This window comes from Maylandia zebra, linkage group LG6 (genome assembly GCF_041146795.1).
Source record: "Maylandia zebra isolate NMK-2024a linkage group LG6, Mzebra_GT3a, whole genome shotgun sequence".
NCBI lineage: Eukaryota > Metazoa > Chordata > Actinopteri > Cichliformes > Cichlidae > Maylandia > Maylandia zebra.
Genome location: NC_135172.1, coordinates 34977017 through 35002395, shown reverse-complemented (window position 1 = coordinate 35002395; position 25379 = coordinate 34977017). Strand labels below are relative to the sequence as shown.

Genomic DNA, 25379 nt, shown 5'->3' with positions numbered 1-25379 from the left:
TGTTATTTATGAGCTAAATATTGACTTTTAGCACGTTACAAGGTGGTTGCTAGGCAACCACATTTTAACTTTTGTGGATATAAATCAATACACATAAATGAAAGAATCCTTTTATAAGGAGTGGGTGCTAAACAGATAATTTTAGGGTCTTACAAGGTTTGCCTGACAAAAAGTGACGGCATCATAACATATCATGCATAATTCAATTTTTTGAAATTGAATTATGCATGATATTAGGGGTTATTGTAGTAACTCAAAAATGATACACTGTTTTTAAATGGTGTTATAGGTGCAAAAAATTCTAGGTAACCACAGGTGGTTGCTACGCAACAGAGTACATTGTATGATCTGATATAGATAAGAACCTTCAGGGACATAAGATCTACCGGTGTACCAAGCTTGGTTGCTCAACTTAATAATAATAATAATAATAATAATAATAATAATAATAATGTATAGCTTATTGATCCCCGTGGGGAAATTCTTCTCTGCATTTAACCAATTCACTCAGTAAAGTGAACTTCTGATGGTCTGAGATGAGTTCCTGGACAAAGAAACAAACAAAGCACAGACAGAGATTTTGCGTGTTATAGTACATTTTTTTCTTAGATTTCCAGTAACAACCAAAATTTCCATCTTCTGCATGTTGTAGGCACAATCAAACATATATTTATCAAGTGTATCCTTAGAGCGGTCCTCTTCAAAACGGTAACTTTTACAGCTGCCTTAATGTCATGTGTTTGGGGGGGGACATCTTTGAATTGTTGCTAACAAAGAATACCGAGTTACAATCCAAAACAGGCCTCTGCATCAGTTGATTTTTAAATACAAAATCTTACAAGATATTTGGAGATGATTGTGCTTTGAAACACAGTCGGTAAAGATCTCGGAAAACTTTGCAACAAATGCAAACAAATACTTCTTCTACTACTTCTCATCCTGTTATATTTCCATAAACCAGCCACACAACACAGTCATTTTGAACAAATGCTTCTGCCAAATAAAGATGTGTGACAAGTGTGATTAATCGAGTAATCATGAGCAATTATTTCTCCATCATCAACGTCAGCCTCGATCATATTAAGATATTAATCTCATATTTATCCATATTTAGTGATGCAGTGAAATAGTTTTTCAAATGCAGCACCACGCAACATCAATTCATCATTTCTAATAACTGGTCCCAACAATTAGACATAAAAGCATACGAACTTCTGCTTGTCCTTTACTCTAAGAAACGTGTGGTGTCTGTTATATAAGCTGCGATGCTGAAAATGTTTTGTTGCTGACCTATAAGGCATTTTTCCATGCATATTTTCAGATGGTGGATTTTTTTATACAATTCTACTAAAGTTGAATTTGTAGCATTAAAGTGAAGAAGATGTGTGACTCATAAACAAATCCATGAAACCTCCAAAACGATTCACAAACTGCGCCAGTGCACACTGGAGGTGACAAATCTCAATCTTTAGTGTTATATGTACCTAAGCAGAGCATTTACTTGACCACAATCTACGTGTTTTCAGTTATATTCTTGTCTGCAAATGAAACAAACACATGTGCTGGTTTGTTGTAACTGTGCCAAGTAAAGGTAACCCACAGACTGTATATAAAAGATGGATGCAGCCGCTATCATGTCACAGACTGGTTAATGAATTTGCATTTTTAAGACACGAGCTGAACGTGTTGTCTGTTATCTTGGTGTTTTGAAACTGATGATGAGTGAGGGGTTGATTTGACTAAAAAGGAACACTGTATGCTGACATCAGCCCACAACTTGCCAATCACAAGGTATATTGACCCTGCTTTATCATTCCTCTTGACTCTAATAGGGACCATAATTCATAAATTAAACATCCTACTGTATTTAATGAGACATGAGAATACTAAAACCACGCATACTCATCAGAAAAGTGTTAAGTGAGGTCACAGAGTAGAGGAAATCAGACTTCTTATTGTGATCAGAGTAGTCACCTACTTCTGGCTATTACAAAACATTTAGGCACTTCCATAATGGTTTCATTTTTCAGACCCGGAAGCTAAATTCATGTCTTATATACAATCTCTAATTAATCTAAAACAGGGGAATCAGATTTTTCTTGTTCCATAATAAAACTTTCCCTACCTAGTTGCAGTTTTAAGGCATCATGCAGGTTGCATTTAGATTTTGGTCATATGTCTGAGTGTACATATTTCAAGCACTGGGCTTAGTTCTCATGTATTGATAGCCTAAGGCTGGAGTCGGTAACCTGCGGCTCTTTAGTCCTTATAGTGCGGCTCCGCGTGGTTTGGGAAAATAAATTAGAAGTATTTAGCTTAAGTGTATTTTATTTATGTTAGTTATTTTTTTTAACTTGTAGTTCTAAATTGGAAGATTGTTGTGACATTGTAATATAAAAATAAAATTATATTTTATTATTTTTTTCATCGCTCAAAATAAGCGTCACACTTGCGGAAGCCGCTCTACCCGCCGAAACGCCGTGCATTTATCGAGATTTTCAACCCCAGGTAGGCCAATTATGGATCTTTGGATCCACACTGTCAGCAGCTCCACCGTGAACTATGTTAAAAACAAACACCGCTCACACCTCACAGATGGCAGCTTACAGTCCTGCATAAAGATGAAAGTACAGCCCCATTGTAAACATATCACGGCAGACCCGACGATGTTTCCGTGAACATACTTTTCAGTAGGGCTGCACGATTTTGCATAAAATGAGAATCACGATTTTTTTGGCTTAGAATTGAGATCACGATTCTCTCACGATTTTCTTTTCCAATATAAATATTTATTGCACTTATTAACTGCACATCAACTTCGTAACAGTTGAGACTGAACATAAAAACAATAAATAAACATAAAAACAACAAATGTCTCACGTTTTGTCGTTGCCGCAAAATGTTGTACTGCTTGAAATTCCGTCTCCACCGTTGCACGACACTGCGTGTATAGAGCAGGTAGTGCAACAATAGAAAAATAGTTGCGGGACGGCAATGTGTAGCGTTTGTCTAGGGTGTTGATCATTTTCCTAAATCCCTCGTTTTGCACAGTGTTGATGGGAGCCATATCTTTGGTCAGGTGATAAGTGATAGCCTCCGTAATTTCTTTGTGCCTGCGGGAGTTCGACGTGTATAAGGAAGCGCTGTATAAGGTTCCCGTTATTGATGTTTGGGTGGTTGACCGGGACGGATTTTCTCCTGTCACTTTCTCGTCATCCCTGACGTGCTCTCTGTTGTTTTTTCCCTGCTAATTTTAGCATCACACGGCACAGCTCCTGTATCACGTGGTATAAGGCTCTTTTTTTTAGCAGCATAGTGCTTTTTTTTCCCAATTATTTTTAAAAGCTCCAAAAGCCCAAAGGCGATATAAGGGTGGCGGCTCACAACAGTTTTTGTTTGCTGGATCATTTTAGTTCAGCTGGGTGTCTTTCCTTTTGTTATATTTCTTTAAGAGTTCAAAATGTGTTAATTACATAAATAAAATGTGATTTTCTCTGTAGCACTTCATGGATTTCATAAGAAACACATGGGAGTGTACATGGAGTTGTAGAGACCAGCATTTTTGTTTAATTTATCTTGTTTGTAAAATCTGGAAGCACCACATAAACTGATGCAACAAGTGAAAAGGGAATGGTAGGAACAAAAGAGAACACAAAAAATGAAGTCTGTCACCTCCAAAACCATAGAGACAAGCAGAGCTTCAGCAGCCCTGACAACAGAGGCTGGCTGCCAGCACAATCTGTGGTGAAGATGATGACTACTTCAGCTGAGTCCTCCACACCATCATCTGGCAGCCCTTCATCTTTTATCTTCTGATTGGTCTCTGTTACTGTGCTCTCTGCTTGTTGAATCAGTTTCAGGTTCATTGGCATGAAATCAACAAAGTGCTCAACACTGTGCTCACAAATGACACAATGCTTTTGGTTTATTTTCTTTTTCTTATGTCTCTGTTTTAGTTTCATTTTCCTTCAGTAATTTTGATGAGGTTGCATTGAAAAATAAAAAAACAACTCAAAGGACAACTCATATTTCTTAACTAAAAAATGCAAATTGGCTTGTTATGAATTTTAATCATGTCCTTGGATTGAATGTAAATGAACCACTGTGCTGATTAGCATTTCATTACAGTTCTGGCAGGTTTGTAATCCCAAGTTTAGAGGCCAACAATTCATTTTTCAATTTTCAGCCTCATAGGCCCTTATTAACATTTAGCCCATGGATTGCAGCGTGTTATTCTGGGATGTCTTGAAGTCTTTGACTCTCTGCAGCATAGGCTACACAAACAGGATGTGTTTCTGCAATTCTCTCATAAACACACAAAGACATGCACAAGCAGCGATCATTATGCACGAGCTACACACGTAAACACTCGCGTTTTGGCTGTTTATATCTAAAAGCGGGGAACAAAATCCAATTATTGCAGTCTTTTTTTTTAATGGAGTAACAGGAGGGAGAAAAGTCTGCTTTTTAACTGGGGTAAAAGATAAATGTTTCCTATGTGATCAACACCTGCTTTTTTCACTCTAGAAATGTAACTCAAAAAAGCACCTAGTTTATAAATTAAAGATATAATCTATACACGTACCCCTTTAGTCATTTTATATTCATTTTCCATCCTTCAATTTTCACATTAAAATTCAATGCAGATGTTACTATATTGCTGAGGTAGAGTGTGCTTCTCTTAAAGAATACATGAGTCAGTCTTTGTAAGTGAAAGGTTGTGCCAAAGTGAATCCATCCATCTCCTCTGATTGGAAAAATAGTGAATGAATCCCTAATGTAAAAAAAAAAAAAAAAAAAAAAAGAAGCATGACTTCATAAGACATTATGACATTATGCATTAGCCATACCATGAGCATACAGCATGTTATGATAAATTACTTTAATTAAGAAGTCATGCTTTGATTATCAAGGGTATTCTAGTGAATTTGAACACTTAATGCATTTTTTGCCCTTCCCCCCAGTAATCTCTAACATGCAGTCTCTGTTCTGTGTGCAATTGTTGCTGAGAGTAGCTAGGTGTGTGTCTTTTGTGCAGCAAGACATTTTCATTTTTCTGCATTTTACACATCTTGAATGCCCCTGCTGATTTGATAAGTATTAATTGATTGGTATTAATTATGCTGCAAATCAAAAATAAATAACACTTGTTCTACATGAACACTGTCCTCTGTCCATCTGTACAAATCAAAAGTGCATTTATTTCTGCATTTCCTGAGACAGTCAAAGCTACACAAGTCTTAACTTATATATATATATAAGTTAGGACCGTTACCTTCACCCTATATATATATATATATATATATATATATATATATATATATATATATATTAGGGGTGCAACGATACACAAAATTCACGGTTCGGTTCGATACTTTGGTGTCACGGTTCGATATTTTTTCGATACAAAAAAATGTTCATGCATTTTTAATTTGTCATTTATTAAAATTATAAATATATATTTTAACTCAAAAGTACAGTTTTTAAATTTAACCCTAACCCTTGTGCGTGTTTTTTATTTTGACAGCGAATGCGCACCTGCGGACCACTTATGTGCAGCCCTGGTTATTTAGCTCATCATATTGCAGCCACAGAAATTCTTTTGTCCATGAAACCATGAAGCTGCACTTTCTTTTTGCCTTATAGTCTGATTTGTCATAACTTCTCCGTTTTGTGGTAAGCTTTTCTTTGGCTGTCACTTCTTCACCCTGACCTGTCTTATTTGGCTCAGCAGAACTGAAATGCTTTTACACACGCACTCACATAAGCTCAGCGATTCTCTGCGCGATCAACCTCTCACATGTTTAAGCTTGCTGCGGGAGATTTCACTTGTCATGTTTGCATAGTAAGCTAACGATTAATAAGACGATGTCAGAGGAATTGGTGCGCAAATTATCATCACTCACAGATCAGTGCTGTCGCTCTCTATACACAGTTCGCACGATTGCAAAGTGAAAGCAAAAAAACAAGCGCAAATTCAAACGCGACTTCAATATGTCACATGTTGACAGTGGCTCACCGATGCCAATGACATAATTACCCAGCTACATTTCTGAAAGAATGCAAAAGCATTGACATATATTTTTCCTACAATAGCCCGACGGGCAGGGAAGAGAAAGATTTTGGTAGCCCGACTGAAAAAATCGCTAGCACCGGGACGTCGGGCTAGCGATATTGCGAGCCCTGTATCTGATTGAGGAATCACTCATCTTTGGAAAAGAGAGTTTATTACAGAGAAATGGCTCTTTCCAAAATAAAAGCTATACTATCCGCTTCTTCTGGGCTATATTCTCAGCAGCATAAGGAGAATCATGTGCTAACAGCTGTCTAAATGACTCTGCTAAAGTTAGTAGCATGCTTGCTTTTTTTTGTCTGCTTCCACTTGTCTTTGCACTACGATGATGTCGGCGTAAATGTGCAGTCATATTCGTTGTGTTCCCACTAGTGCTTTCAGGTTAATCTCGTTGAAATTACCTTAACGCCACAACACGGCAAATCTCCGTTAACGAGCTACCGCCGATCGCTCCGTGCATGGGGCTAGACGGCCAACACGTTAACGAGCTAACTGCGCTAACACACTAGTTCACACCAATGTAATTGAGCATTGCATGGCACATCCAACATACTGTTTTACTTTAGTCCATGACTCGCTTACCTTCAGGGTCATACGTCACATGAAAACCAAAATAATTCCAAACACCAGATCTGAATGACGTTCAATTTGCCTGTTGCAAGTAGAGCTTAACTTCTGTCTCGCTAGCTTGCCCTGCGCTCTTCCTTCTGACTATGCTGTCTGTGTTGAGCGCTCAGTGGATCTGCGCTCGACAGTGCAGCCTAGGCGGAGTAGTCGAACACAGATTCACTGAGCGCTCAACACAGACAGCATCGTCAGAAGGAAAATTGATAAAATAAATTACAAATGTTGTATTGTTCGATACATATGCGTACCGAACCGAAAGCACTGTATCGAACGGTTCAATATCGATACGAATATCGTTGCACCCCTAATATATATATATATATATATATATATATATATATATATATATATATATATATATATAGGGAAGATGGCCCCGTGTGTGTGTGTGTGTGTGTGTGTGTGCTAGGGGTGCAACGATACACAAAATTCACGGTTCGGTTCAATACTTTGGTGTCACGGTTTGATATTTTTTCGATACAAAAAAAATGTTCATGCTTTTTTAATTTGTCATTTATTAAAATTATAAATATATATTTTAACTCAAAAGTACAGTTTTTAAATTTAATGTTGCTGAAAAAACAAAGTAATAAAAAAATAAATCTGATTGAGAAATCACTCATCTTTGGAAAAGAGAGTTTATTACAGAGAAATGGCTCTTTCCAAAATAAAAGCTATACTATACGCTTCTTCTGGGGTATACTCTCAGCAGCATATTAAACATATCAGGTCCCCATAAGGAGAATCATTTGCTAACAGCTGTCTAAATGACTCGGGTAAAGTTTGTAGCATGCATGCTTGTTGTTTTTGTCTGCTTTCACTTGTCTTTGCACTAGGATGATGTCGGAGTAAATGTGCAGTCATATTCATTGTGTTCCCACTAGTGCTGTCAGCGTTAATCTGAAATGACGTTAACGCCACAACACGGCAAATCTCCGTTAACGAGCTACCGCGGATCGCCCCGTGCGTGGGGCTGGACAGCGTCAACACGTTAACGAGCAAACTGCGCTAACGCAGTAGTTCCCACCCATGTAATTGAGCATTGCGTGGCACATCCGACACACTGTTTTACTTTAGTCCATGACGCGCTTACCTTCATGGTCATACTTCACATGAAGACCAAAATAGTTCCAAAGGCCAGATCTGAATGAGGGTGGGGGAGGTTCAATTTGCCATGTTGCAACGAGCTTAGCTTCTGTCTTGCTAGCTTGCGCTGCGCTCAGTGGATCTGCGCTGGACAGTGCAGCCTAGGCGGAGTAGTCGAACACAGATCCACTGAGCTCCCAACACAGACAGCATCGTCAGAAGAAAAGTTGATAAAATAAATAAAAAAAATTGTATTGTTCGATACATATGCTTACTGAACCGAAAGCACAAACCTCCTTACAATTGCTCTGGTCACTAACAGATTCCCATGGTCATGCACAGAAGATGCAAACTACGCTTATATGACGGACTCTATTTGTTTAGGTTTTTAAATGTTTACTATGCAAACCATAAACACAAAATGTTTGCCTTCAAAATAAAAGCTGTGCCTTTTGAATTATAGTTTTTCAAAAGGCACAAATTTTACTGTTTTCAGCTTTAAGTTTTACTATTTAGGAGTTTTTGCAGATAGTTTACAGGGAGCATGTCAGCCTAAGGGCAACTGCAGCAATCTGCTAGTGACCAAAGCAATAACAAAGATTTCTGGTACAGCACCCACTTTGCAACTTTTGTCACCAAGCAACAGGCAGCAACCTTCATAACTACTCATCAACCAATTGGGGAGAAACCGTTTTCCTCCTCCTCCTGTGTGACTGAGGTCTGAGAAACTATGGATGCTCCTAAATGGTTACAAAAAGCATACTTTGACAAGTTCTGATAAACTAGTCAAACCAAATAAGACAACTGTACAAATTATACCTGTGCTCACTCTGCTAAGGGCACCAGTGTGAGATTGAAGGTAATTTACTAACACCACTCCACTATTTAGAAGCAACTGCAAAAGTGCAAAACCAAATGAAAGGACCTTAGAGAAAAGGTCACACATACAGCTTTTTCTCTGCACTATTTGTTAGATTGGTAAAAAAATAATAATAATAATAATAATAAGTGCGGCACTTTAAAAAAAACAACAACAAAAACAGGAGGGCTGTGAAAATAAGGTGCAGAAGAAGACCCAGACAGACTGGATTTGAGACACAGCAGCACGTATCACTCTGGGAAATAGGAATTACCAGATTCAACTAAGTTACCATTCAAAACAGAATCACTGAGTGTGCTGTACGTGCAGAGAGGGAGTAATGTGACAGAAACGATGAATAAGATGAAAAATTGGTAGCAAGGAAAAAAAGCAGCTTCAGAGTGAGTCATTATGACCCGAGTGCATTCAAGTCTAGATAAGTGTGATAGAAGTTTGTGTGAAGAATGCAAGTGTGAGAACTCCAGGAAGACTAGAGGTATGAACATCAAACTCTGGCTATTTTTTCTTTTCTTAATTTATAGGTGAGCAAGGATGCACTGATGCAATCACAATTCTGGATGCAACTTAAAGAAATCACCCCAAAAAATTTTAACAGAAGGATAAAGTGTAATGGATAAAGATCCAAGCATGCCAGCAACCTACTGAAACAATATTCTCTTAAGAAGATAATGAAATAATCATTTTGATCCTTGTGAAGGATCACAGATACGGTTACATGAATACACTGAAGGCTTGGGAAAAGGAAAGCTTTTCCACAGCTATTGCAGAAATTATTCCATGCCCAGATGATGTCCAATTTAATAACAAACTACATATTAAGCCACAAGTGTGTTTACAAGAACTTTCTCTCTTGCCCATTTTTAACTGTACATCTGTTCTGTTTTTTACTAATTTAAAACCAACAAATGTATTTTTCTAGAATCTTATTGCTATTGTTTCTTTACGATAAACACCACCATCTTTAATGCTTTTTAGTATTTAAATATTTCTTGGGAACACTGTAAATCCTGAGTGCAGTATAACTTTAAAGAACACTAGTGCCATTTTTTTCCTTTTTTTTTTAAGCATAGTTATTTCTATCAACCCCTCTCTGCATATTAACAACCATGATCGGTGTGACTGATGTGACGGAACATCTCATTTACTTGTTTAGAGGGATTTTGAAGATTAAAATGAACTCTTTCAGGAAACAGTTTGTGGTGTGAGACTGCTGTTAAAATAGTTATCTCAATTAACTTGATTTATGAGTAGTGTATTGGAATATAGAATTTATTTATAACCGAAAAGTATTTAAAAATTAAGAACTTATGTCTTCTCAAAAGAAGAAAATTGTGACTATTAAGTAAAAACTGTATTGTGTTCTTTGTGTTACGCTGTTACTTCCTAGTCTGCATGTGTGCATTCTTTTTCAGGCTTTTTTTCCTCTGTGAACACAACACATCTGGCCGACGTTTTGCTGGATAAATTGCAGTCAACTATGTGAACGATGCCCACATGTGTATAAATAAGCCTTTGAGTATGACAGAGCAGTGTATTTTGGTGGGAACTTGTGAGAGAAAAAAGGCCTGCAGTACTACAAACTAACATTTTAAGGTGCTTCTTGATTAGTTGCAATCAGTCCGTGCAGTAACATTCCCTCCTCAAGTACACTTTCATTATCATCCACAGGACATTTGTATTATTGTATTTACTTGGCGATATAAAGCGCCTTGAGGTGACTGCTCCTGGGAATTGGTGCTTCATTGATCATCAATTGAGGTGACTTGAACTGAAGTCGTATGGAGTAAAATGTCGCCTTAGGAGAAGAGCGGGTCGTTTAATAATCAAAAGTTTAGTGGTTTGATCTTGAGCTCTTCAATCCTGCATGTCAAAGTGTCCTTGGAGTAAAAGGAACTTCAATTGTCCCTGATGCAATACAGTGTGCATGTGTGTGGGTGGGTAAGTATGTACTGTAAAAGCACTTTGAGAGGTCAATAAGTCTAGAAAAGGTACATAAAAATGCTAGCCTATTCACAATGTTGATACAGTTTTTACAGCTACTTTTACTATGCAGACTTTCCTAATGCTGTTTTGTTTTGTGTGCACATATGACTCTCCACACAATCTTTTCCATTTGCAAAACTCATGTTATTCAGATGTGAGATAAAAGATCGACAAGGATATTTTTGAGGAGTCAAAAAAGGCTTCTTGCTACCATCTATGTTAAATTATGTTTTGTTCACAACAAGCTTTCATTTCTGATGGGGAGTATAAGTCCACCTCTTCCAAACAGACCTAGGGTTAGATTACCATATTATAAAATAAATCTGTGCATAGCGATATAACATACCTGAGCACATTGCAAACTTACAATTGAGAAAACACCCTAAGCAATCTTCACTGCTAAAACATCAACATTCAGATGCATGACTTTCTTCTCCAGCCTGCCGCCACTCCACTAAGTTAATGATAAACCAAGACATTTCTGGCACCCCTGGTAGAAAAGTACTGAGTGCATGAAGGCTGAGACAAGCTACACACTTCTTTCTTTCTGCTGCTATGAAACATTAAAAGCAAGGTATCGTTAATTACGAGCGCTGATAATTTCATTCGCCAATTTAAGAACCGTTAAGGATTTGGCACCCATCATACATTGCTTTGAGTTAAGCAACCTTTATTCTGAGGATTTTTTTTTTTAGCTAAAGGCATGGGCAGGCATACACAGTGAAAGGAAGGATGGGAGCTGGCTCTTCTTCTCTCCCTGGTTCTTTCCTCATTCTCTTATTTATAACTGCCTGGAATGTCTGCACTTCTGTTAGTGATGTCATCAGTTACTTTTGCCATGGTAACACAACAAAATCTCCCCTGCATATGGTCAGTACATTCAATCTTTCCCACTTTATTAAAGTCACTCAGTGTGTGTGTGTGTGTGTGTGTGTGTGTGTGTGTGTGTGTGCGCGCGCGCGCATGCAGGTGGTTGTAAGACCGATAACCACCTTTGGATCTGGAGATGAGGGCGGAAAGGCAATGCAGGAGACAGTGAGAGAATTTTTGATTTTACAGTCTCACCTGTTCGAAAGCTGTCTCGAAGCCCCAAGACCCATACACAGCCAACACAACCAGAAAATAAAGTAGTTTAAAAACATATCGGCCTGCCTACAGTGGGGCTGTATGTGTATGTGCATCTTGCTGTCATGGCAACACCACAAAATCCTCCTTGGCAGAATAGATAGGAGAAGGTATGCATGACCACAAGTGTGTTTAAATTTCAAACAAACTATGCTACTGCCTAAAACACAGTCTGTAACGATGCTGAAGAACTGAAGAGCTACTTTACATGTTACATGGCCCGAATAATAACTACGTTCTTTGTTTGGTGCGCTGTGGTACCGTTCTTCAATGACAATGCCAGTGCGTGGAGCCTACAGCTATAGCTACAAACATCAGTGCACAGCATTGCTTTTCAGTTTCAGCTGCAATAAAAGTTAACGGAAAGTATTTTGTGCTTACTGGAGTGCAAGTACGACCTAACGATGTCAAAAAGTATTGCATACCCACACAGTGTATGGTCAAAAGAGCCAAACGTTAGTCTTCTCGTGTGTTGTTTTTTAATAAAGGCAAGTTTATATTACTGCCTGATCAAGCTATTTACAGAAACAACACACACACACAAAAACGTACAGTACTGAAAACATTTCCAGTTCACTTTCTCTGCCTTATGTCCCGGGACTCGTACAGCAATGTGATGATGTGCGTCCCAAGAATATTCAAACAAAACAACGGCACTTAAAAAAACCTTAGTTTCATTTTACAAGTATGTCCCAGAACTGCAAAACTCTCCGTATGAAGTGTTAAGAGATTTTATTATGTGTGTGGGTTGGAGCAGATGGACTGATGTGTAACGGGAATGCTTTTCTCCAACTGCACTCTGCAGTATGTTAAAATATTTCACAGCCACTGGATTTTTTTTTTTTCCACCAAGGGTGTGTCTAGAACATTTAGATTTGGGGCCAGATAGGGGCATAGACAGAATGGAGAGGAGCTGGTGTTTAATGGATGTGAAATGAGTTTTATTAAAGTCTCGGTGTGGCTGACGTATTTTTGCTTCAGTTATTTTGCAGTAATGTGACACATTAGAAAGGACTGGAGAAGGCAAGGAGAAAAGAATTGGTGGCAAAAAAAAGCTCTTTCCTAGCAATTTCTTCAAATGGAAATGTGGTATTTTTACTGAAAGAAAAGTAGAAATTAAACAGGGAAAAGGCACAAAATCCATTTAGACCTACAGCATGTGTTCAGGGTAGCATCCCTACGCCTATAGCTTGATCACAGAGACTTTTCCTGCATCTCTCTCTCACAAAGCAGAGAAGTTGTGAATGCTCTCTAAAGCCAGCCACAGTTAAATTAAATTTCATGGTGAGACACTACAGCATTACACTGGGTCCTATCCAGTTTTCCCACAGCTAAATAATGTTAATAAATGTGCACCGATAGAAAAGTGGATGCACAGTTATGCAAAGAGGACTAAGGACAATATTACTAAAGAGTAAAATAAATAAAAACACGCTTGCTCCGTTATCTACTAATCATTTACAGCATCGCTCCTTGTGGATGACTAAAGGACAGTCATTTACTGTGAGCGCTGAGTTCACATCTATTCAAGCTCAAATCTGTAGTCGGCTCCTCCAAGGTATCAAATTCACATACAACAGTGACAATAAACTAGCCTGACACCGCTTTAAGACAGACAAATCATTCACTGCCTATTCATTTTTGTGGTGGTTATTTGCTCCAAGGCTACATTTTTAAGTCTGGTAATAGTCTCTTAAATAGAAAAGCTATTTCTAATATAAAAAAAGACCTGTAAGACCTGCTCTGCATGCTGTAGAGATTCACAGTAGCCTTACTGACTCTTCTCTGCATCTACTAAAAGATGTTAAAAGGACAAAGATGATTTTAAGAGAGCTAACAATCCAGACCTGAACTGTCATCTCTCTGCCTCAGACAGACCAAAGGCCATTATTCAGAAATCGCTGCAAGTAAATGACCTTTATTATTCTTTAAAGTTCAGCCTGCAGCATTATTAAATGAACACTACCAAGTTCTCCAGCTGAATGTCTCAGCCTTCTGTGAAATCAGATTTAACTTTGAGTAAAATATTTGCTATCAACCACATGTGTCTGCCTATTGAGTAGGACACAAGTAGCTAAATTAGTAAGGACAGTTAAGTTCACAGCCAGCCGCCTTTACGTATGACTTCCGCTGGTACAGTAGGGTTAAGGAGGTTCATCTACTTTGATGCAATTAACACTCCAACAAATTCCAACATGAGACATTAACATTCAGATAAATCACAGACAGACAGTGCAGCAGAGTCTGTCTCTAATTTATCGGTCTCTAAACAAGCCACTTTTCTTCTTTTATGCAAACATTACCACTAAAGGTCAGGTGATAATAGGGGATCCAACTGAAAGTAGAAGCCCTCTATACAACAAATACAACCAGTGTACCTCCAGAGTTTTATTTACTTATAAAACTCTGTGTAAACAAAATCATTTTGTGTCCTAAAGCAAGACCTGGCCAACACAGAGTGCACTGATTATGTGCCTGGTATTTATAGTAAAGTCTTAAGTTAAATACTGTAAAGAAAGGTAGTTTCAGTAAAAATAAATAATGAATAACATATGGCTTCCATCGCACAGAACAGAATGTTCTGCTGCAGCTACACCAGAGGCTCAAGTCTGATCTGCTCCACCTTTGGTTTCTGGTCACCAACTTATTAATACCAACAAACGGGGGGGAAGATGCGCGCACGCAAAAGCACGCACGCACAGTCACCAGCAGTCAGTCCTTCTTTTGACATAAAAAGTAAACAAAAATTGTATTAATTATTATTATTATTCTCATTATTGTCTGATTGCCTCCACATAGTATTTATTTTCCAATCAGTTTTGGCTTTGTTTGTGTTTTTACTACACTGGTGCACCCTGAAGACCATCAAAGCCAACTTAATCAAATCTCCACATCTGTCAGCGCACTTATACGTTCAGGACGCCACAATTTATTCATGTTTAATCTGCTAATTACTGTATCGATTACTTGGATAATTAAATGCTAATACCATAAATATTTTCATGACGTACCAAGGGGGAAAACAAACAAACAACAGAAACTTAAAGCCAAAAGTAGTTAGTTAACAGGATTTTTTCCACCAACAGCCCAAAACAAAGGAATGACACATTTCCACTGAGTTTAATAAGCAGAAGAGACACAAACGCTCACATTTTAAAAGTTTTTTTGCTCGTTTGATTCACAACGATTAAGTCTGACTATTTTCCAATCAGCTGATCTAATTGATTAAACATTTGACCCCTTTAATTACCACAGAACAGCAGCATAAACAATAAATCAAAAACTCACGTCATATTAGCTGTTAGGAATAATGGGGTACACGCATATGGGGATGTAACAAGCGGGCTGATAGACAAGAACCCCAGATGAATTAAACTTTTACGTGTGTTACGCTTGTTTTCCGGGGTGATAAGTTTGGTCAAACTGGGTGAAAAACTCTCCACTGTGCATTCATATCCTGTGCAGCTTGTTTTGGTTTCTTTACTTACAACACATTGGTGGCCAGCGGGATCTCTTCCGCCGCAGGGGCCCTTTCCAACCCGATGCTGGAGCAGTTGACGACGCAGGACTGCTGGGGCCCAAGTGGACAGCTGCAGTTAACGGGACAGGGACTGCAACTCTTGCCGCCGTCCGCCTGCGCCGCGGAGCCCCATACTTCCAAGCAGCAGAGCGCCACAAGCAGACTGGAAAAGAAACTAAACCTCGGGAGGCAGACGCCATGTTTTCGCTTGGATAAAGTCTGTCCATTTCCACAAGGCATAGCTCACTCACATCTCATCGCCTCTGATGGTGTAAGTCCTCACAGTCTGGGAAGGAACAAAATGCTCGAAACAAAAGCAAAAACACGCGCGTCCTTTTTCCACGGCTTTCATATAAGGAGACAAAAACAGAAGAAGTCATTAACTTTTTCACACCGTTATCTGTCTTTGTTTTCCCAGCGTTGTTTTTCTTCTCCTCGTATCCCCTTCCCCTGAAAATGTAACGGAGCTTTTCCAGAATCCTTTGAGGAGAAAAAAAGTTTTGGAGAACTTCCTCCCTCCCCCTTTTTCCATATCATGCAGTTCCACGAGCCGCCACTGTGACCTGGCGAATAGCCTACTTTTCCTTCTCAGTTGAATGAATACAATGTTAGACTGATTACCACTTAAAAAAAAAGGGTAAACATTTAAAGTGAAAGTTACTGAATAAAACAGCTAGAAAATGGCATATATAGTTTTTTTCAAGTTGCCAAAATAATCGATTGAAATAAACACATGTAACCAGGCCTCAGATTTCTGGTAAGTTTTCTCTGATGAGGGTTACTCCTTGTTAGAGGGCCTGGGTAAAAGATTCATGGGTATTCTCTTTTTGTTTTTCCTGATAAAGTAAAAAGTCGACTGCTTCTTCACTTGCCCAACTGGCAACACAGCTTCGATCAATCCTACATTCAAAAAAGTTGAGGTGCTGTGCAAAAGGTAAAGCAGAATGCAGCCACTTTAAAACCTACATTTGGTTACAATTAATAGAAAGAAAGCATAGGAAACGCTGAGAGTAGGAAATGTTATTGATTCTGTTATCGGTTTTTGGGGGGAGAATATATGGTCTTACAAAACACTCGTAGGTGAAAAGGAAACGATTTGTCCCCTACTTCAGCTAGAATGAAAAAAGACACAAAGCTGGACTTATTCTGCGTCTTTACGCTGCACAGCTGCCTCTTCTTCTCTCCCCTGTTGCTACTTCAATCATGAAACTGATCAATGATCAGCTGATCGGGATTTCTGTCTCGCCCCGTCTCTCTTGTTTGTTTATCGCCCAGAAAGAGGAAACCAGCGGATGTCGCGCTAAACAACAGCAGCACGTTTAAGCTTGATAAGCTGTTGTTAGAATTAATTTGATATTACTTTTGTAGTATCAGCTGATGTTTGCTGGAGCCACAGCCGTAAAGCTGCTGGTCATGTTATCGTTTTGGATATCTGGTGAGGGGGAAACGTGAAGATGAAACCATGAGATGTCCTTAAGTGGTCATCTGATGCAAACTGTATAGAAATCATACATATATACCAACAAGACAGTGTACATCACTGTCAGAACAGCGTTTGTTTTCATTCAAAGGCTTTATGATTTTTCCTGTAATACCTGGTGGGCCGGTCTCTACTTCAAATACCTGGGCCAATTTTTTTGTCTCAGTCCAGTCCTGTTCTAGAGAGTCTGTCAGAAGTAAACACGGACGCAGTTTACACTCTGTGAAAGACATGGACAAGCTGAAAACTGTTTTCATCACCTGTAGTAGATGATATCATTGACAGATCAAAAGTATCAGAACAAAAGTGCATGCAAAGGACAAGGCCCTAAAGAAATGCTGAATCACCTTACACTCATAAACAGGCACAATCAATATATCAGCTCAGAAATGTTTCTGAAAGCTGCTGTGGGCCTGCGATATATATGTGAAGGACTGAGAAATTGTCCTATTATTTATTTAATTGCTGTAAGTTCACCCCATGCACCTGGCTGATTATTGCCAAATAAGGCAGGCTCAGAAGCAACATAACATGATATGCAGATGGCATTTTTTTCAATGACAGCCTTATTTATTTCAGAAACACTGTGCAAAATTACAGTCGATCTACAGTAGCATTGAGGGCTAGGTTCAGGGCACATTGAGAAAATTTGCTGCTTTTTGAAAAGAAGATTAGTCCTATATAGAACAAAAATGGGAAAACACTTGCTTACACTACACCACAACCTCGTCTTATTAAAAGAACAGATGATGTAAAACACTGGTAAACGTGCCCATCTCCCAGGAAACACGTTGCTGGTATCAGCTTCAAAGTGAGGTTGACATTTTTTAATACAAATATTCAAATCATTCAGTTTAAACATCTGTTGCATTTGTACTGTTATTTTATTACACGTAAGCAATTTAAACAATTTCCAATTTAAATTCTGTCTTTATGACATTGTACTTTTTTGAAAACAAAGTCGAGATAACAGCCAGTAATTGAACTTGAGCCATAAAAAACCCGTAAGCTGAAATCATAAATAATAAACAGCTTAAAACAGCGTGACTTTTTTGTTATTATGAGTCAAGAAGGAGCGAAATGAAGACATATTCATGGTTCTTGTGATGAAGGCGGGCATACAAACAGTTGCTGAAAAGATAAAAGGAAAAATTACATGATGAAATAAGCAATTTTGTTCAGATGAAAAGTGTTAACTATGAAGCAGTCACTGAGTATTCTTTCACCTTGAGGTAGAGATATGACTGTTGCAAAGCCTTCTTCACTCACAGAGATTGAAATTTATCATCTTGCTGAAGTTTAAGAATGAATCTGCTCTGCTGGTATTCCATTGTCAAATGACAAATGTATCACTTTCTATTTTTCATATTTCTCGTCCCTGCAGTATTTCCTGAAGCAGTGCATGGCACGTGTTAGAAGTGTTTCTCGGGTATTTGATTTGGCCAGAGCGCACACATCCTTCCTGCAGGCATCTGGTGCTCTGTACAAAGAAGAGCCCCACAATAACTTGCATACTTTCTTATTCTCATGAGTCTTTGGCAGTTCTTCACTGTAGAGCTTATATTTGAGAGACAAAAATATGCGTGACTGAAAGACAGTCTGCACTCAATATTTTAGGGGAAGTTAAAAAATAAAGAGTTGTGTACAAATCTATACATACACCTTTCAAAACATAGTTTGCAATGCACTTTGGCAGATAAGTACGAAGGAGAACAATCAGAAGGTAAATTCAAACAAAAAGCCAAATATTAAAGCCAAAGAACACAAGATAAGGGAAAGTTGAGACAGCGTTTTTAAAAAAGAAAAAGGAATGTACAAAACAAAGCACAAATTGGTAAATAAGAAATACTGAAAAGAATAGAAGCGATAATAACAGTACAGTAAGAATAAACAAGAGGACAAAAGCAATAAATGCTCTGCATCACATAAAAAAAAATGATTTCAGAAGTGATTTTGGAAGGAATTCACTGATTCTGAGAGCCTTATCTCCTCTGGAGTCAAGCCTGAGGATTTAAGGGTGGTGGTCAACAGTTTTTGCTATTTACCTTGAAGCCAGATCCAAGCATTCCTTGAAGGTGATTAGCAGAATCTCAAAATCAAAGACATGGAGCTGGTGGAAAGAGATCAGGAATGGGGTGATGTGATGCTGACTTCTAAACCTGAGTAGTAACTTTTCAGAGTATGTACGACCCAAAAAGGTGCAAAAAGTTGGGACTCAGTGTAAAATGATGTGCAGATTTTCTAAACTCATATTTTATCCAGTTGATGAAATTTGTGATCTATATGCAGACCAGTTCAGCATCCAGACTTCTCTGCTACTAAACCAGGTGTAGCATTTTTTATCTGAAATATGAAAGGCCTTCTCTGAAAAAGGACATAATCTGCTTATGAGTATATGCTGCTTTGATCCTGTATATACTTTTGATCATTAATGATCCATTTCTATAGGGACTAATGCACCCTCATACCATCTGAGATGTAGGCCTTTGAATTCGGTCCGTTGAACAAGGCAGAGGATCCCTCTCCTGTTTAGGAAAAGCAACATCCAGAAATAATTTCAAATTTTGATTTGACTGCCCACAGAACAGTTTTCCACATTGTCTCAGTCCAATAATCTTTGGCCAAGAGAAGATGGCAGACTTCCTGGGTCATGTTCACATATGGCTTCTTTTTATATTTGAGGATGGCACAGTGAACTGAGTTTACAGACAGTTATTTTTGGGAGTGTCCCCGAGCCCGTGGATTGATTTGTATGACAGAATCGTGCCCGTGTCTTCCCTTGTAAGGCAGAGAACATTCTTCTGAAGTCATTCCACAATGATGTGTATAGACACAATTAATTTGCAGGTTGACAAACCTCTGCCCATCTTTACCTCTGATAAACTCTGCCTCTCTAAGATGGTCTTTTTATATCGAACCATGATACTGACCTGTTGCTTATTAACCAAATTAGATGCGAAACGTTCCTTGAGCTGTTTCTTTCTGGCACCACTTACATTTCCAGTCTTTGGTTGCACGCATCCCAACTTTTGAGACGTCTTTCTGCCATCAAATTCAAAATGAGTTGTTTTTCATGAAATAGTAAAATGTCTGACTCATATCCTCACAGTGCACATGTTGTACATGTGCATTGAAAATAAAGAGCTATTCTATTCTAAAAACATTACAAAGAAGTTGGTAATAAAAGCTTGCATTTAAAACAAATATTTTCACAATATCCAAAAATTTTAGATCAGAATTTTAAACCAGTTTGTGTCCTGTGGAGTTGAACATTTAACCTTAGAAGAACTGTTATTTCTTATTTTTTGCTGACAGATGTTTAAAAGTGCTTTAGATACCTCCTCGTCAGAGAATCATTTTTATCTTGAGGCCATGGCTATAGGCTGTTGATCCCCAGGCATAGCTCAAGCTAGGCTTTGCTGGAACGAGAGCAATATAAAAAAAAAAAAAAGCTTTTCAGACAATTTTGAAACAAAGAGAAACAAGAGTACAGGGCTAGAACACAAAGAACAAGTCTTTCAATGTCAAATTCAGCTTGATGAAATATGTTTGCAGTTAAAGTCTCAGAGGGATTCACGGCTTTCTTGAAAATAGTATTTCAAAGCAACAAGGAAACCCCCCACCTGAAATTTCTGATCCACCAAGGCACTTCCTGGGAAAAAATAAAACAAACAAAATAAAGATTTTTTATAATGTTTTAGTTAATGAACATAAGAAACAAACACAAAATAAAAATACAAAAAGAATAAAACCCAGAGATTGGTATTATGTTGAAGCTGATAAACCTTGGTTAAATGTAATAAGTTAAGCGGTTCTGCATATCTTATTACACATTTACCAGCCACTTTGTTAGGTACACGTGTTTAACTTGTTAACCACAGTATCTAATCACCCAGTCATCTCACAGCAGCTCAGTGCATTTATGCATGACCTGCTGAGGTTCAAAGTAAGCATCAGAATGGGGAAAAAAGGGATTTAACTGAGGTTTAACGTGGCATGGTTGCCGGTGCCAGACGGACTGGTCTGAGCATTTCAGAAACTGCTGATCTACTGGGATTTTCCAGCACAACCAACTTGAGGGATTTACAGAGAAAGGTCTGATAAACACAAAATATCCAGGTCTTGTTGATGCCAGAGGTCAGAGGAGAAAAGCCAGACTGCTTTAAGCTCATAGGAACTCAACAGTAATGTAATGGTTTTGATGTATACGTAATGAAGATTCGGTTTCTTACTGTAGTTTGTTGCCATTACTTTAGAACATCTGAGTTTCTTTTTTATTGATTTAATGTGAGTTAATTATAGAAGAGTGTATTGAACATCATTGGCTGGTGTGCTTGTTGACTTTTGATATCCCTGAAAAATTTAGGATCTACTCTATTTCATATTATTATCTCTCTCCAAATATCTTTTTGTAGCTAATAGTTTTTCTGGATTTTATCCTTGGCAGCAGACAAAGCAAAGACAGTGTTTTCCTGTATTTATTAGATATGAATATCTCCAAATTATCTGGCAGTTTCTTAGTTTCTCCCTTTTATACAATAGAAAATTAAGCATTGTTTTCCTGTAAACTTGTACACATCTACAAATAGAGATTTCAGTTATTTTCTAGAAAACTAGAACTAGTGTTATCTAGTGTTGCCAGCTTGATCTGATGTCAAGACAGAAAATGAATGCAATAAATTATTACAGTTTCTAATGAGTGAGACATAGATATATGTGGCATTTTAAAAAAATGAATAAATAACACACTGCAAAAAGCCAATTAGTTTTTCAAACATTTCCACAAAAGTGATGCCATGCTGAAGCTAAAGGAAAACAGAAAATCCTCAGTGGCTGCCAAATTCCTAATTAGCCATCAAGAAACTCTGTACAAAATATAATGCCAATATTCATTGTCTATTTTAATCCTTGGACCCACATAGTTGGTCTTGATCTGCCCTCTCTGTTGACTATATTGGCTCAAGGAGACAGCCCGCAGAAGCAGATGGTCCAAATGTATCAAATGAAGTATTTTGTGTTTGTCTGGCCCAGACTGGTCCAGTCTGGGCTGTGTGAAGGTAAAATAAGCTTGGCTCCTGTTTAGTTATGGGGAGGGTCCTCCAGCCTGGCCAGGAAAACAGCACTTACTGAGGCCTCTGTCTGTGTTTTTGTAGGTCTGCAGGAAGAGAGGGGAAGTAGGGAGTTACAGAAGGAGAGAGTGAGAGAGGTCTGGAGATGGTGATGGAGATGGAAGCACATAACAGTGAAAAACAGAAGAGCCCAAAGTAGAGGAAGCTGACAAAAAAGATAGAAGAAAGTGATAGAAAAGTACAGGCAGTATGAAGACAAAATTTCATATAAGACGTGAAACCCCCCCCTAAAAAACAAGTAAAAGTTGCTTGTCTTCTTTGTCTTCTAAGCGATATAGATGGAAAATAGCATGTTCATTACATGTAATATAAATACATGTATGACTTGATTTGAGAAGGAGTGACTTTTAATATGTATTTCATTCTACATATTAAATGGTTTATTTACTTTTATTCCTAACAAAGTTACCAAAATTCCACCTGAAAACTAATAATTAGTCAATAATTAATGGAGACATGATGATACACCTGACAGAAAAAGGCAAAAAACAAAAGTTGCTTAAAATTTTTTCAGTTTTTATCCAATCCTGCTGTATCAATAAATTATTTTTTCAAATGAGCAACACGACACCATTATCTATTCTACTTTTTATATATATAGCAGGCACATGTAATAGAAAGTAAACAATATTTTAGGTCAAACCCCTAAAACTCTTTGGATTACTGTAATTACAAGGCAATATCTCTTTAATGTTTTGAGGGAAAGAAACATTCACTCAAGAATAAAAAAAAATATATTGTGGTGAAAGATACTTTGATCTTATATCTTTCCAATTTTTGTGTAAGTTAATGACAATCCACTTGGACTTAATGATGAACTAAATAGGGTCTAGTGGTCAAAGGTGAGCGCGACCGCACAATTCAGCTGTAATTTAGGAACTCATGTTAAAACTAACTTTGTGAAAAATGCAGAATAAATCATAATATTTTATTTTACACTTTATAGGTTCAAAGGTCAGGTCTGGATAGACATGACCTTTAATAAATACATCTGATAAAAATCCAAGCCAATCAAATTTAGGATTGACCAAGAGCCAACTGCTGCTTTGCATCAGCAACAGGAATTTTACATTGTCCCACCACCTGATGCACAATAACTAGAAAGCAAATCAGTACAACGCCTAGTGCAGCTGTACTGCTGAAACCTAACAGGGGAATATGACTCCTGAAAGAAATCTGTTTTGTGTAGCCAAAGGTTTAATCTAAAAGCTGTGTGGAAACAGCAAACTATAAAACTCTCACCAATAAAACTCATCTATATATAAATAATCCAATAAAACCTACAAACTCTTCTGCTGACAATGTGTTGCGGCTCCTCCAACCAACGGCCGCGGCAGGCTAAACATGAGGACACAGATGACGCGCAACAATAAACGCATAAAATACACTTCTGCACCATTTGCTCCTTTTATTCCACATGCAACTGTCCAATATACAAATCAGCGCCTGGGATTAACTATTAAACAAATGCACAGACTGCACAAACAAATAACTGCAACTCAAAAAGAACTGTACTAATTACTATGCCAAATTACAACTTAGCCTAAGGCATCAATTAGTGCATAAATATACAAAAACCATCAAGTTACAGTCAAAATACATCAAACTCATTCAAGCTGCGCTCAACAGAAGGTTTTGCCTCATGCTCACCCAACCTTTCTGCTCATCAACATCAGGTGCCGTGAACAGGTGAGTGCAACCACATTTGTCATCTACCACACCCATGAGACACGCCCCACACCCATGCACCAATACAGTGAGTCCATTTAAATCAACCCACATAGTCAAAAAAGGAGCAACTCATATGGCTCCTACAATAGTCATCTTAATTAATAAATCAGTTTTCTCAGCTGGAACAAATCCTGGACACCTGGAGGTAATTAATAGCTTTTTACTTGATCCATAATTTTGAAATCTTTTTATTTGGGAAATTTTAATATATTCAGCAGAATACAGAATATGTTTGTTGCATCATAATAATTTGCTCGGCATACTATATTAATAGTTTTTTGTTGTAACAAAATTACTGTTTTAGTATTTGTTTAATACACATTTCCCCATACTTCAGCATCACTATGAGTGAGCAGTACTGTATATAAAGAGAATCCCGATTTACAAGTTCCTTAGCTTTATGCAAGGATGTAATTGTCTTAGAGATTTCTGCTGTGATGTGGAAATCATTACGATCTGTGGTGCAGAGTGTGCATGACTTCTATGAGTGAGGAAACAGTAGTAGAGAAACTAAGTCGACAGCATGTTAGCAGACTATTAGATGGCAGAGAGGCAGAATAGTGGCAGCAAAAGCTTTAAAGTCTGCGTACACAGGGCTGAGGCGTTCCCACTTGACATTGATGAGCTCCACCCCACCAACCAGCAACTTGGAGCACGTGCAGAGGAAAAGCTGAGTTACAGCCCAGGGGTTCGTAAAAGACATTTATCTGAGGTGCCAGTCAGAATTGTAAGTCGCCAAACCATGTGGGCGGAAATAGTCAGCAATTTCAGTACATATTAACAAAAAATGTTCTTTGAGCAATGAACTGATGGAAAAAACAATCTTCCAGGACTTTTATACCCTCAAACATTCTTCCAGGACATTTTTGTTTTGTTTTCACAAAGCAAAAATAATGAACACATAGAAAAATGAATTCATTCAGCTTGTAATAATGGTATTATTATTATAGGTATTATTGTGTACCAAGGTCAAATAACAGGCAGTAGTGCTCTCTGATAGACTTTATTGCCACAGGAAAGTGCCTTACCTTCAATCTTAAACTACAAGGCCACTTTGGACCCAATCAAAACAGTGAACACGCACCACTCCAGTCCAGCATTGACAAACAAGACTTAAATAAATACTCACTTGGCAAGAACTCAGAGAGGTTGTAGTGAAACACAGGGCATCCAATAATCTAAAGGAGCATGTTTTAATGTCATACTGAATATATAGTTTAATTGTGGGAAATTGTTGAATGAATTTCACTGCTCCTGTATTTAAAGGACACAAAATGATAGATGCCCAAGGTCAAAAAGGAAATCTGTTCAGTCTGATCAAGGGAAAAGAAAAGTCCATTATATCACAATTTCTTTGGTCTTACTTTTTTCTTATTTATTGATTTTTTTGAAGAATCATTGAACCTGAAGGACAAGGAAAGTGAGAGAACAGAAAGAAGCACGAGACACTGTCTCCTTCACCACAGTAATTATCACCCAGCTCTGACTCTCCCTGTACAGTTCTCCACAGTGTGGTGTGCTTTAATGAGGACACACTTCTTTGTTCTGTCAAGGAATCAGCTGCTTCCTCCTCGCGTCCCTGGTTTTGCTATCCAATGAACTAATTGTCAGTTCTCTTTGCCTAAGGGCTAAGGAAACTTGGTGGTGGGCTGCCAATACTTAAATGTCAGCACGTGTGCCAGTGAGCAGCTGTAGCTCAGGTGGCTGAATATGTTTGACTTGAATTATATGGTTGCTGGTTCAAT

At 38.0% G+C, this 25379-nt stretch overlaps 1 protein-coding gene and 1 long non-coding RNA gene across 4 annotated transcripts in view; both read right to left on the bottom strand.

Moving 5' to 3' along the window:
* pkd1a (polycystic kidney disease 1a) overlaps positions 1-15769 on the bottom strand; it is an 82735-nt gene extending 66966 nt beyond the window's left edge. For both annotated transcript variants that reach the window (XM_014411932.3, XM_014411933.3), the window contains exon 1: positions 15263-15769. In XM_014411932.3, the coding sequence (XP_014267418.3) occupies positions 15263-15534 (272 nt within the window). In that variant the 5' untranslated portion in view covers positions 15535-15769. The remainder of the gene's footprint in view (positions 1-15262) is intronic.
* A 1870-nt stretch (positions 15770-17639) lies between these two features.
* LOC143419206 (uncharacterized) lies at positions 17640-20427 on the bottom strand. 2 transcript variants are annotated; one of them, XR_013099185.1, is made up of 5 exons: positions 20398-20427; positions 20113-20193; positions 18820-18884; positions 18001-18254; positions 17640-17905 (listed from the first exon to the last, which is right to left on the bottom strand). It is a non-coding gene; the product is annotated as an uncharacterized LOC143419206 (long non-coding RNA). The 2 variants fall into 2 exon arrangements; XR_013099186.1 differs by lacking the exon at positions 18001-18254.
* Positions 20428-25379: the final 4952 nt, after the last annotated feature.